Below are 14,124 nucleotides of genomic sequence, written 5' to 3' on the forward strand. Positions count from 1 at the left end.
TCTGCCACAGTTTTTATTCACTTTCTTGGCATTTCTCTCTGAGTTTTATTAGACATTTCTTGTTTCAGCTCCTAAAATTTCTATCACCTGAATCCTGGGGACTTCGTTATATTCAGAAGATGATTAGAATATGAACCTGTGGCACTAAGGGAGGACCTCAAGGCCCCTGGGTCCTTGCTGTGGCTGCTTCCTCTTCGTTTCTGCTGGGAGTGTCTGGGAATGTTCTCCTGCCTGTCCACAGGGATGCCTCCCCACCTGTGCTGACCGGCAGGGGTTTATTTCTTTGTGAATGAACTTGGGGACTTCTGCAGAGGCTTTTGTGAGCCTGGGAACCTGGGGGCTTTCCTGCATTTTTGGTACACCTTTGAAACACCAGGCCCAGGTCAAAATGCTCACAGACTTTTATCCAAACCAACCTGGAGATACTGTGGCATTTGACCAAACTCATTCTAAACCTGGTCATTTGAAAGCAGGCCCAGGAAGCAAGGCAATAGGAAAGCTTAGCTGAATGGAACAATCATAAAAAGAACTACAACAAAAATATGTCCTGTGGAGTCCAAGTAAAACTGCAGGCTTCTGCCTACTTGCTGTCCTGTGGACCATAGGTCACATCCAGAGGAAAACATTAATTGTGATGCAATTAATGGGGACTGTGTTTGGTGTTTTAATATCCTGCTTTAGAAAGGCCTGGTGGTGATAAGGATTCGGAGGATAGTCACTTCCTTCCTCTGGGAAGTGGGGAAGTCACAATTTGGGCCACCGCCACTGCGATCCTAATTCAGAGTAATAAGATCTGGCCTTGTGACTTTAAGTGATGACCTCTTGACTAGGTACTGAGTTAGACATTGGAAATAAGAAAAACAGCCCCATTCTGAGTCTTTATCTTCTATCAAAATACTTCCTATCTGTAAGTCTGGACAAATCATTCAATACAAACCTGATGGTAACTAGAGAGTCCACCAACTCTACCTTCTAAGTATAAAACTGCATTTTGGGGACAGGAAATAAATGTCATATATGGCTCTACAATAAATCTGATTCCTTAGGTATTAGATTTGAACTAACGCAGTGGCTTTTAACCAGGGTGATTGTGCCCCTGCCCAGGGGACCCTTGAAAATGTCTAGAGATGTTTTGAGGATGAAGCTACCCAGGGATGCTGCCGAACATCGACAGTGTACAGGACCGACAAACCCATTCTCCCCAGGCTAATACTTAATCTGCCTGTGTCACTCACCCTCAGTCCTGGCCAACTGTTGTCCCAAATCCCAATATCTGGCAATTTCCCCAATGAATTCACATAAAAGAAAAAGACACCAAAATCATCATTTTTTTTAAAAAAAAGAAAACAATGTTTATTAGGACATTCTGGGGTACAGGTGGCCAAAGGGTCTACGTACACTCTGTAGTGCTTGAGCACAGGCTAACAGAAAATTCAAACATCACAAAACCACTTCCGAAGTCCAAATAGCAAAACTTGTAGTTCTACGTGTAGTTGTTCCTCCAAGGGTGCTGCCAAGGAAGCTCATCATGAACAGCTGTGTGAGGAAGAAGCGTGGATAACCTCAGGAGAGTGCACAGGTGTCCTCGGGAAGTGAGGTCCAGGGATATGAGATAAATGCATGATCCATCTTCTGCAAGTGGAAAACCCCAGAAACACAGTACGACATGGAGTCCCGGTTGCCTCCCTTAACCAAAGGCTCCTCGAAGAGGCTGACTGTACCCCTCATCCCAGCTCTGAGGAACATGGGTGTCTAGCCCCCTTGCTCTGGAAAGAAATCTGCAAATATTCCCCAAATAATCAGGAAGGCTTCTCTTATCCCACCTGTATTGTTACCCGGCATGAAACACAATGAACAGCAGCGGAAACGGAGACATACCCTCAGGTTAAGGGTAAAAAAATGCAATGGTATCCAAAAATACAAGAAAAAAAAAAAGATATACCACATCCTAAATCTCACACAGCGCCTCAGCAGGAGTTGGATTATACAGAGAAAATAATTTCAATATCAAGGGAAAATGCGCACAAGATGGGAAAACTCTTTCAAGCAAACTCTGTGGTGAGAAGAGCTTCCCCCTCTCCCTTGGGTGCGGGAAGGGAGAAGAAGAGAAAAGATGGATAATTAGGAGAACTGTGAGGCCCTGGATTTCAGGTTTGCAAAATTATTTCTTCAACCCTCTGAGGACAATCAGCTATTTCTGAATCCAGAAAAGCAGAGAAGTGCCTGATTACAGTAACACACAGCCAAAGGAGGCAGGGCTGGCTGTGATTTGGTTCTATAGTTTCCATTCTCTCTCTTCCCTCCTCCCCGCCACATTGCAGAAGTGCCTGCAGCTAAAGATGAACAATAAAAACCCCAAATGCAGATCACCATTTGCACGCCAGGAAGATAATGCTGGATCACACAGCTCTGCAGCAGTAGTGACAGAGAGAGAGAGTGCAAGCTCTACCAACGGACCCTTACACACCAGTGCACTAGAAAACCAGAGACCTTCATCCATCCCTGCCAGTCACCCTGGCCTGGCTCCTGCCCTCGAGGCTCAGAGGAGTGACGCTCTGAGTTCTCCATGAGGCCTTTCAGGTTTAGACTAAGGGTGCTGGATTTGCCTTCTCCCCGGTGGGTGAGCTGGCTTTGCTGCTGGGCCCATGGGGACTGTGACTTCTCTTTTGGAGACCAAGTCTGAAAATCCAGCTCAGAGACTATTTATAAAAAGGAGGTCAAACTGAAGGATTCTAGTGTTTCTCCTAAAGTGCTGTCAGAGGGTCCAAAACTCTCTAGTTACTTGTGGGGAAGGTTCTGCTCCAAATGGTGGTTCATCTAGCCAGAGGATCTGCTCAACAAAGTGCTGCACTGACCAGCATTTGACTTTGCTCCTCAGGATGTGGCTAGAGAGTCTGTCACTCTTGGGAGTGGTCTGGAAGTGGTGGAATGCACTAGAAGGCCCAGAAACCTTCATCCATCCCTGCCAGTCACCCTAGCCTGGCTCCTGGTGGCCGACCTGTACTACTGACTCCTAACAGCCCTGGGTTTCTTGACCCAGCATCCACTGGACTGTCGAATTCTTACCACTGTCTCGTCTATATCTATGTGACATCGGGCACATAGTGGCGGTCCAGCTTTCTTGTCAGTAACTTGGGCTTGAGGCAGATTCCAATCTCCACAGACTCACTGGTCTGGCAGATGCCGAGAGCTATGGGACTAGCTGGTCACATCCCTCCAGGGATAAGTGCTAGCTTTTCATCTCTCGGCAAGGAACACAATGGACAGATGTAAAGTGGCGGTGATCCCAATGTTTTCTAAGACCTTTTGTCCAAATTCAGTACCTCACAGTGTCAATTTCAGTGTCAGTGCAGCTCACTGCCAGCACAGCTACACAAATGGACCCGTTCTTGCCACCATGTGACAGAATGAAGCCCTTCAAGGTCCCAACTGACATTTTTAAGTACCTACCATGGCTCACGCTTTCTGCTGGGGAAGACTGGTGAGCCGGAAGACATGTTGGGTTGGAGGAAGTGGCTGACAATCTGATGGGTCTCCTGGCACTCTCTACAGAACAAAAATGGGGATTGCTAAGAGAGCCTGGCCTGGGATGAAGACAAGAAAATCAGAGAAACCGTCTATTGATGCTGGTGCTGCGCTTGGCAGCTGCCTTTGAGCAAAAATAAACTCCCCATGGCAGTGGGACAAGATGCTGATATTGGCACCTGCCAGAGGCAGACAGCCGAAGTCGCAGCTGCGCTGGTCAAATGAGCTTGGAGACCTTAGGGGGCTGAGGCCTCCATGACTATTAGCAGGCTGCAGTGCTCTGCAGGCAGTTTATTGAAATAGGGTTTGTGCGCCTTCCCCACTCCTCTGGGCTGGGTCTCAGAACAATCAGGAGTGCAGGTGGCACGTGGCACAGAACAACCATCCCTAAGCTGCCTCTGGGAGGGAGGAGAGGCTCCAAAGAACACAGGAAGCCATGAAAGGATTCCCGTGCCCGGGCAGGACAGGGCATGCTCGGGGGGGGGGGGGGGGGGGGCAGGACATGCAATGTGAACACAGGGCATCCTCGGGGGAGTGTCAGAAGATGAACTTTCGACTTGAGGATTAGTGTCACCTTTCAACCATCTGGGTGCCAAGAAGGACTTCTCCTTCAACAAAATGGGCATCTGATGGGACAAGAATGAGTTTGGGTGGCTATAAATTTAGAGTGATTAGGGTAAGGAATCGACAGGAAGGGATCTTGTTAAATACTTAGGCCATAAAGAACAAGGGTGGACGTGAAGACAACCAATCAACAGTATGATAGGGAAGTGAGCCAGCCAATGTCTTGAGACAGCCGTCCTCAGAAGAGAGACCTACTGAGTCATGGGTGCGGGGGCAGCTGTAAGGCCTCTGCAGAGAGGATGTTATTCAGGGGTCCAGTTCTCCTGAAGAATCTTGGACAACAGATGTAAAACAAATGATCACTCAAGAAGAAAAGCGCACCTCAAAGTCCAGAGGTGCCAGGTGTGTAAGCAATTCCTAGCTCAGGATAAGAATAAAATGCAGCTTCCTCAGGCATCCCAACAAATCCCCGGAATTTCTAAAAAGAAATTCCTTCCTCTGCCACCCATATATTAGCTCTGGCCTCCTTTCTGTAAAAGGAACAACCGCCTACTTCAAAGACTCTGGCTGTTTTGTTAGAAATGCCTCCTGTATCGATAAGCAAGACACATCAGCGGACTGTATGACACGCTGGCCCCTGGCACGTGGCTTCCTGCGGCACCTTGATTATATTTCATCTGTCCAAACTCCATGCAGATGGGCCTTCTGCCGTCACGGTGCCTGGGCCAGTGGTAATTCACTCCCATCTGTGGCCATTGCTTGCAGGTCTTTCTTGAAAAGATGGGTCTCCCATGGTCTCATTTGCTCCAGCAGAAGAGCAGAAGCCAAAGCAACAGAGCTCACGGGAGTCTTGAGTCCAGGAGGTCAAGAACAGCGTCAGGAGAGAATTAGAAAATGCGAGCTCATTTACATAGCCCCTCTTCTGGTCCACAGCTTATTGACTCAAATAAATCGGGCAAGTCTAACTACAAGAATGAAAACTTACTTTCCAAAAGACAGCTCCTCCGAGGACACTATTTTGTAAATAATAATTGAAATACATTTATGCTGGATTCTAAGAAAAGAATTTGCTAATTATATAAACTCCCACGGCTCTTACATCTCTTCTCTCCACTACTTGACACTGACTCAGAAATGCTTCCGCTCTCCCACTCTCCTAGTTGGGCAGATGGAGCGTTTCTGGAGTGGCTGATTTAGAGACAAGGAGGCCTGAGGGAAATGGGTGCAGCTGGGAGCCCCCCAACCTCAGAGCGCAGGCAGGACAGCAGCAGTCCCAGTGGAGACCAAATCCAAGGCCAGGGCAGCTCCGGAGAAGCCCTGTTCTGTACTGGGTGAACCTGAAGTCACAACTTCTAAGATATGTTTTTGATACAAGATAGACAATCATTTAAGAAAAACAACAACAACAACAACAACAACAAAACCAGAAACAAACAAAAAAACCAGAAACCACCCTCTCATCATAATCTGGATACAATTTATTACACTTAATGAAAAACAACCTAGGTAATTCTCAACATCTATTTTTTTCTATTAGAGACTTGAAAACAATCATATATGGAAAAATAAATATTCAATTGGCATTCTGAATTTCCTCTCTATATTGTGCACTTCTTCTTCCATGTGCTCTGTTAAAAAGATACTCAATCATATATTAACCAAAGATATTCAACATCAAAATGGAATGGATGTGCTTCTAATCAAAATGGCAATATTGCCCTTTTTCCCTCTCTCTCAAATAAGTAGGGCATGGCTAGATTTGATCTGAGAGTCACCATCTGCATGGACTCAAGTTTCTGTTCTTGCGTCATCAATATCAACCAGGAGATGCTTTCAGCAAGAGACCCGACCTCAGCAGACAGCCCCTGTGTTTGTGATGTTCCCATTGTGGGGACTGTAGAACCAAAAGTAGGAATCCCTTTTGCTTGTACACACCCCAAGGGGAAGTCACACAGGTAAAAGATTTAAATCATTTGCCTGCTTCGGTCCTGGGTAAATGATGGTCACCGTGTTAAGTTGGAATCACACTGCAGGACAGGACTGCTTGCTTGCTTTGATTGTGTAAGAATCTCCTTCATTGAATACTTCCCTAGCAAGATCCTGCCCCCTGTTTATTTAATCAGTAACTTATTTTCAAATGGAGGATTTGGTAACTCTAATATGCTTTTATCTCTGAAAAAATAAATGGGATCTTCGTTAGTGATAGAGCTTTTCAAAATTTAATTTATGTGTTAATGTCTAGGCAGTCTTCAATGAAGGCTGCCCTTGTTAGCACAGAGAACGCCATTTCCTCTTTGGTCATCTGAAGCTAATTACTTCTGCATGCAGCAGAAGGAATCAATAGCTTTCTACAGTGGATCACATAGAATCAGACCCATATGCCACCAGTCCAGTGTAGATACACAGAGATACCTTAATCAAAACAAAATATGTTCTGTAAGAGATATGTTCTCATAGATGACTGGCATTCCAAATGTTTTGACACATTTAAAGTGTTTATTCAAAGTAAGAGTCTTTATGGAACTTTTTACTGATCAAATACAGTTGGGTGTTTGATGCATTTCCCTTGAAAACATTTTGAAGTGAAAAATCTTGGTAGTGAGCATTATACATTTGTGTTTATTAACATTTGGATATAAATTTACTTCAAACACTGAAAGAGCTAAAAGACTAGGCCTTTCTCTGGGATTTCGTAGATTTCCTCCTCTCCCCCACCCCCAGTCATCTGATAAATCTTTCTAGGCAAACCTCAGCAGGCACAGGGGATCAATATGAGACGTACACCTTGGGTTTTCTCCTCTGGCCCTCTCCCAGCGTGGGAAGAAAGTTCGTGCTCCCCAGCACCCTGTGGAGGGAGACACAGCCACAGGTCCTTGATCACTGCACATTCTGAATCTCACTGTATAAACCAGGCTTCAAAAGCGCACTTTAGGGTCTCTTCGGTTAAGGATGGGAACTAGAGCCAGGAGCCTTTTCATGAGAGTCCTGCCCTGTTCTGCCTGTCTCTGCCAACCAATGAGCCTCGTCAGGGCATCTGACACTGACCCTCTCTCCATCCACAGACCTTGGTGCTTTTGCACAGTCAGCCACAGTCTGTCGTGGGGGACGTAGAACAAGACACAAGCAGATTCTGGATGAACTCCCAACTAACCCCTTTCTAAACAGGGGCTGAGGCAGCTGGGAGTAAAGACTTGGGAAAACAACTGCATACCCCGGCATGGATCAGCATTGAAAGACAGGGCAGCACATCCTGTCCCCTGTCCCAGTCAAAGCCACTTTTGTCCAATACTCTGGAAACCAAGGCATCCAGTTGTGTCAACTGGCAACGGTGCCATGAGACAGTGCAGAACACTTACGAGTGGCCACCGGTTTCCTCGCCTGTATGCACACCTGCATTTCAACACAGGATAAAAGACAATGCCTGGCTGCTCTGAGTCCTCCTGTGCGCCCGCAGTCACACGATGCTAAGAATTCTGCTAAAGCAGGAGCTCCTCAGGGTCTGCTTTTGAAGAGCTGTATTTGTGAAGTTAATATCGGAGCTACACCACTCAGGAGAGGAAAGCAAGCTCCACGTATTTTGTATTAAACCATCAGTAAAAAAATGAAGACAATATCATTACTCTCAAAATATAGAAAGCCCATAGTTGAAATCATTGAGTAGTAAAATTTTTTTTCTACATATAACCTCATAAATGTAAAGAATATTAGAGTGACCATCAGCTATATTGACTCTTGTTAGTTTAAGGGCTTCTCACTCAGGTAAGGCTTAGGAGAGTGTCAATCAATGACCAAGGAACCGTGAAATTTCACATTCACAACCCCCCCCATCTTGACTAAAAGACAGATACTACATTTGGATGTAATAGGTGTTTTGTTTCATAGGAGAGCACAGAACTGATTATGCACATAAACATTAGTGTGGAAAATGCCAGTACATACAGAAAGGTGAACATCGGTACAAGCTTGTTTCCACAAAGCCCAATCTGGATGATGACCTTCACTTAGTGACAGAAAAAAAAAAAAAAAAAGCTTGTCATCCATGTTAGGTTGCCATTTGTCATTAGAAATCAAAGCCATTACATGAGATGTGAGAGAATCCTTAGAAAGACCAACTTCCTCTCTAACTAGCAAATGCCAGAGTGAAAACTTTTAAAACCACCACCACCATCATCATCAAAACATGGCCCCAGTTGGCTTTACAGCCAAATTTACAAATTGTCCCCTTTAAGTACAGCATGCCCCAAAGCCTTTGAGTGTGGGATGCAGGACTGCATCAGACTGTCCAGAGAAGCCCCTAAGGATCACAAAAAGCTTTCTTTAAAAAAAGAAAAAAAAAAGTTCCAGTTGGATGAACCTGTTTCTCAACTGAGCTCCTAAAACTGGATTTTCAGATATACAAGAGGACAGGAAACAGATAACTTGGTTTTTGTCTTTTTACATGTCCGTATGGTTTTTTAAATGCAGCTACGATGTTCCTGCCAAAGATAAAGATAATAGGGTGGACAGAGCAGTTACCACCGGAACCAGCAGTGGGCTCAGACCGCAGCGTGGAGGTGCCGCCATTGATTTTGTGGTTATGTGGCTGGAAGGACCAGCCAGACCGTCCTTTTCGTAATCCCGCTGTAAGAGAGAATGTTTTCATCGTCATCCATGGTACATATCCATTTCATCACAGATAAACCACACTCTTGCTCTTCCCTGCTCCCTGCTCCTCCTGGTTGACCCACTCACCAAAGCTGACCCAAGATTTTACAGCTGAGATTTCATTCTGCTGACCTGTTCGTTTCATGAGAAGGAATCATGAACTTGAGTGAGACCCAGATACTTTTGACAAACTCTAGCAGATGCTATTGCTTCCTCCTTCACACTGAATCATTAAGGTCCATTCTGGGGGAAAACATTTGAGCTTGGGCATCTCTGCCACCTCCCCACCTCTTCCACAGGTGACCTAGAAGCTGTGTGACGTGCAATGCTTCCTCTAGGCAGCTCTGGTGAGGAGGGATGCTGGCTTCCCTCCCACCACAGAAGGAGGGCAGGAAGGAACCATCTTGGAAAGCTTCCCAGTCAAGGCCCAGTTCCCACAGAGATGGGCCACAACCAGCATGGGGGCAGACAGAGCAGGCAGGGGCTTTCCCCTCCACTGGCCAGTCCCACTCTGGGTTTTACAGTGGAACAGTCAGAGAGGGCAAGGAGCTTGTCCAACTCCTCGTCACCCAGCCCACACCCCAGGCTTCAGGACTTGTCAACACAATTGTCCTTTCCCAGGATGGACTCCTCCATCCCACAGCCACACTGCTACATCCATCACACCACATCCCACGGTGGACAAGAATTAGGATCAGCACACTTCAATTATCCCTCTCCTCACCAGTGAACTGGGGAGAGTAATGGGACCTGCCCTCTCTACCTCTGTGTCCTTGTGAAGGTCAGAGGAACTGCAGGTAGAAGCCATCCAGGATACACCAAGAGCCCCATGCATCTTCTCCGTGCTGGATGACTTTATATGACTTGTTCTCAGAGAGTCTCATAGCATCAGAACAGTGGTTTCAGTGCTGGGGATGGATCTCAGATGAAGATCCGGGGTCCTACACTTTGTTCTAACTTTGTGCACTGAATCCAAAGTCTGCACCTTTCTCAGAAGGCAGATGGACACAGAGGGTGGCTTCATTTTTTTCCTGGACCTGAAACCTTATTGCCTCAGAGCCTCATGTATCATCTCGTGTCCTGGAGCCCAAAGGCTATGTCTATAAATGCAAGAAGACCCCAAAAGAAACGTGACTTACATCAGAAAGACAGAGATGTGTACTTCCCGAAACATTGGATTTCAGCTTCTGTGCCTGGAGAAAGACAAGGAGAGAGGGGGAAATCTCAAACATAATAAGGAAGAGTAATTACTGATGATCCATTAATCAATAGTCCAGGGCAGCACTGCCCAATAAATACATGAGTCACAACTGTGAGACACATCCATAATTTACAATATGTTAGTAGCCACCTAATAAAGAGATAACAGGTGAAGTTAATTTTAATAATATATTTTGTTTAACCCACTATATTACCATTTCAATTTGTAATCAATATAAAAAAATTAATGAGATGCTTTACATTCTTTTTTTCCCACACTTGAGTTTTCAAAATCTGGTGGTGTCTGACATGGCACGTCTCGGCTCAGACCTGCCTCATTTCAAAAGCTCAATTGCTACTTGTCACTAGTACATCCAGGGACTGTCCAGGCAGGACTGAGCTTCTAAAAGAAAAACCAGGAAGTAGCCAGTTATTTGTATTTCTGAATGTTCATTCTGGGGAGTGCCTCCTTCTACTTGAGAATGTTGCCAATAGAAATCCCCACTTATTAGTAAACACACAGGGGCTTCCAAAAGCCAGTTTGTTTGTTTGCTTGTTTGTTCATTATTCCAGTCAACAAACACTACCAGGCTCCTACCATTTTCCAGACTTCTAAAGTTCACAGGGTGGTGAACAGAAAGCACCAGTAAGAACACCTCTCCCTGGTTCTGGGATCAGGCATCGGACAGATGGCCACCTCTGAGAAACCAAGCAGGGCAGTGCAGATCCTGATCCAGCAATTTTAAAACTGCTTTCTGGGCAGTTGCCAGGGGGCTTAGCTGCAAGGACTTTAAGCTCCCTGTTTTCCCTCAACTGGACCAACTCCACTGGGCTTTTGCCTAAGAATTCAGTGGGAGGAACAGTTTCATCATTCAAACAATCAGAGTAACACACTTGTGAGAATCACTGACCCAATACAGCTCTCTCGTTTTACAAAATAAAACAATGAGAGTCCAAAGAAGTTAAGTGACTTTTCGAAGGTCAGGCAGCAATTTGCTTGTAAAGTCAGGATGCATCCAATCTCGTCAGCTCTTGTATGAACAAACATTCTCTCCTGCATGAACAGTGTTTCCCCCAGTCTCTAAATCCACCCAAAGAACTCCTCCCCTGATCCGCCATCCTCATCCACAGCAATAGCAGCCCTTTGGCTCCAAAAGACAGAAAGCTCATTTGTTGGTAAGATAAGACCATGTAAAGCATCCCACGAGTCAAGGCGCACCTGAGTGACTGGCTGAGTGTGGGGCTCGCTGCCTGCATGCTGCAAGACTTCTACAACTCACCGAAGACACGCTGGGCTGAAAGTACAGCATGTTGGCCCAACGAGTAATTTACTGACCATAATGCTCCTTGGAAAGCATCATAATCTTTACCTATATTTGCATATGCCAGCTGTGAATGTGAAATAGGAACCTTTAAACAGGCTTCGAGAATAAGACACTGTGAAGCATCCCTGGGCTGTTCAAAGGTCACTAAATGTTATGTATAAGGAGATCAGAGGGGAAATTGAAAGAGGAATTGAACCTCACTCAAAAGCCTACTTTTAATCTATATTAATAGCAAATCTGGTCCACTGCATTGTTACCAACAGAGAATAATGTGTAGAACTTAAGTTATTTCCATCCAAGATTGGAACTGTGCCCAGACACCAAAATGACCCTAAAACATCCCATTCTGCCTTTTCTTTTCTAGGCCATAATCTACAAAAGACAAAAACCCTTGCTAAGGGCCTCTGCATAACTAATGCATTCACTAAATTGCGCAGAGAAGCCAGCCTGTGCAGTGGTCACAGCTAATCTGCTTTTTAGTGTCCTGGGCCACAGTGGCCTCTGACAGCACCAGGACTGGGCAGGTGTCCTCCATTCCATAGGATTAGCTCTTGTGGGCAGTGCTTTGCTCATGGTGACACTCCCCAGCTGTATTTCTCTGTCACTTCAGGAATCTGAGGTGGCACTAGTGGAATATCGCCATGATGGAATGACTGTGAAGGGCTTCCAGCAGGGGCCAGAAAACGCCTCCATCTTCACAGACATCACTAAGTGGCTTGGCCTGTGCAGGTAGATCTCGGGCCCTCATCAGTCACTGGAGGCTTCTTACTGTGCGCAGCACTTAGGAGCCTTTGCCAGGTCCACATGCCCAGGTCTACCCTGCCAGCTTTCTCCTCCCTCCAGGAATGGCTGTGTGAAGTGTTCAATCACAGGACATGAGCTTAGACAGGCTCAACGTGTGTGAAGTCTCTGGGCTCCTGTTGCCCCCGAGCAGCCATCCTACTGACTTCTAAGGGTCAGCATCTGGCTGCGTCTCCCTGCAGCGCCACCGGCCTGACTAAAACTGCAGGCATGAGGCCCCCACTCCTCTGTCCTGGAGGACCACCCTGACTCGCGTAACTGCATGAACTGCTGAGTTCCAGTTAGACTGCACCAGGCCCTTACCTACTGCTTCTGAGAGCAGGCCCACCCCTTGTCACACCCGCCCAGTCCACAGCATGCAGAGCTCTAACCACTAAGCCTCCACAGATGTGAACAGGCTTCCTGCTGAGAGGTCCCAGTTCTCTGGGAAACCACCACGACTGCAGAGGCAGAGTAGGGCACAGCAGAGATGTCCTGAGGTCCACCTAAACCCAGAGGGGCCACCATAAGGTCTGTGCATCTAATAGGTGAAGGGCAAAAGTTACCAGCTATTGGAATGGAGATGGCACATAAGCGACAAGATCAAAGGTTGCACATAGCTGTGAGGTCCTTTTAAATGCCTCACCAAATGAGATGCAGACTAGAGAGGATCTGCTGCCTAGCCTGGGGGGCAAGAACTACAGAGAGAAAGTTGTGCAGTGCCCCTAACAGCATGTGAGATGCAGGCAGAGGGGCAGAGCCCGGCCTTCAGAGCTGTGTGCATCTGGCTGGTCAGTGCTTAGGCATCTTGTTCACTCTGTGAACACCCAGCGACAGCTGAGAGTCAGAAACTTTCAACTGCAGATCCAGAATCTACTTAAGAAAATCAGAGACTTAAAGCCCACTTTAGAAGCTCAAGAAACCTGTTATTTCTACATTTTAAAGGCATTTATTGAGTATTTGTGAAAACATCACCAAATAATCACTGTCTTGCTAGTCAGATCTGATAAATGCAAGCAGACAAAATTATAGGATGTCCTCTTTCTTCAACTCTTGCAAAGAGTACATACATAGTTTAAATGTTGTCCCATTTACTGACACTTGGGATAGTCCCAGGAAAATTAAAAGGAAAAAAGAAATCTCAGACTTTGTAAGAAGTAAGGTAAGTTAGAAACTGAAAGAATACATTTTTATCCCTGTATTATAAATTGGTAAAACCAAGGATATAATAATGTATGTCCTGCACAGAGCACACGTTTTTTTTCTGTGAGCTCTGCAACCCTGCTAATTCTAGGATATTCAGGAACTCAACTCACAGCTTAGCCAATCTGTACCTATCTGGATACTGAACCTTAAAGTTTATGGTCTTAAAATAGGATATGTGTTGGGCTGGGGATATAGCTCAGTTGGTAGAGTGCTTGCCTTGATCCCCAGCACCACACACACACACACAAAATGTCTTGCAAAAAAAAAAAAAGAAAGAGGAGAGAGAACGTATTTCCAACAGTCCACCTGAACCAACATTACAGTATGAAGAGTGTTTCCTAGCAGCTGATTCCTAGTGATGTGGTTTGGGGAAGCCGCCTGACTCTGCATTGTGGAAACATCACCACCAAGACCTAGTACCTTGAGGTTTGTATCTTTAGAATGGAAAAATGCAAACGTGAATACAGTAACCTTCACCACATTCTAGAAAAAGAAGGAAACTTGTTCTTTAGGCTCTTCAGAAGGCTTGTCCCCTCCAGTATCTACTGCTTTCCTGTTATAAAATTGTCACTGGCAGTAATACGCAAGTCCAGGCACGTTGCATAATAGAATTTCCAGGGCACTGTAATTGCGAGGCCAGACCTCGCCAGTCCCTGGCACCAGAGGGTTAATAAATGCATTAGATGCTGTTAACCTCTGTTACCTGGAGTCAGAGCGGGGTCTCTCCTGCTTTTACCCAGTGATTAGCATTTGGAAAGCCAGCCTTGGTGCCAACGACATTCCGTGCAGAACATACAGGCACACCCATAATTTATAGCTCAGAGTCAGGTACCCACATGGTTCTGCCCATAGTAGGTTCTGCAGAGCCTTGGGGACAGGT

The 14,124-nt window shown here is 45.9% G+C and overlaps 1 protein-coding gene across 4 annotated transcripts in view; it reads right to left on the reverse strand.

The window, feature by feature from the left end:
• Positions 1-1,335: 1,335 nt before the first annotated feature.
• The window catches only part of Gfra1 (GDNF family receptor alpha 1), a 195,396-nt gene continuing 182,607 nt past the window's right edge, over positions 1,336-14,124 (reverse strand). For all 4 annotated transcript variants that reach the window (XM_048807401.1, XM_048807400.1, XM_048807402.1 and 1 more), the window contains 2 exons: positions 9,873-9,926; positions 1,336-8,709 (listed from right to left, as the gene is read on the reverse strand). In XM_048807401.1, the coding sequence (XP_048663358.1) occupies positions 8,554-8,709; positions 9,873-9,926 (210 nt within the window). In that variant the 3' untranslated portion in view covers positions 1,336-8,553. The remainder of the gene's footprint in view (positions 8,710-9,872; positions 9,927-14,124) is intronic.

This window comes from Marmota marmota, unplaced genomic scaffold (assembly GCF_001458135.2).
Source record: "Marmota marmota marmota unplaced genomic scaffold, marMar, whole genome shotgun sequence".
In the NCBI taxonomy this organism is placed as follows: Eukaryota; Metazoa; Chordata; class Mammalia; order Rodentia; family Sciuridae; genus Marmota; species Marmota marmota.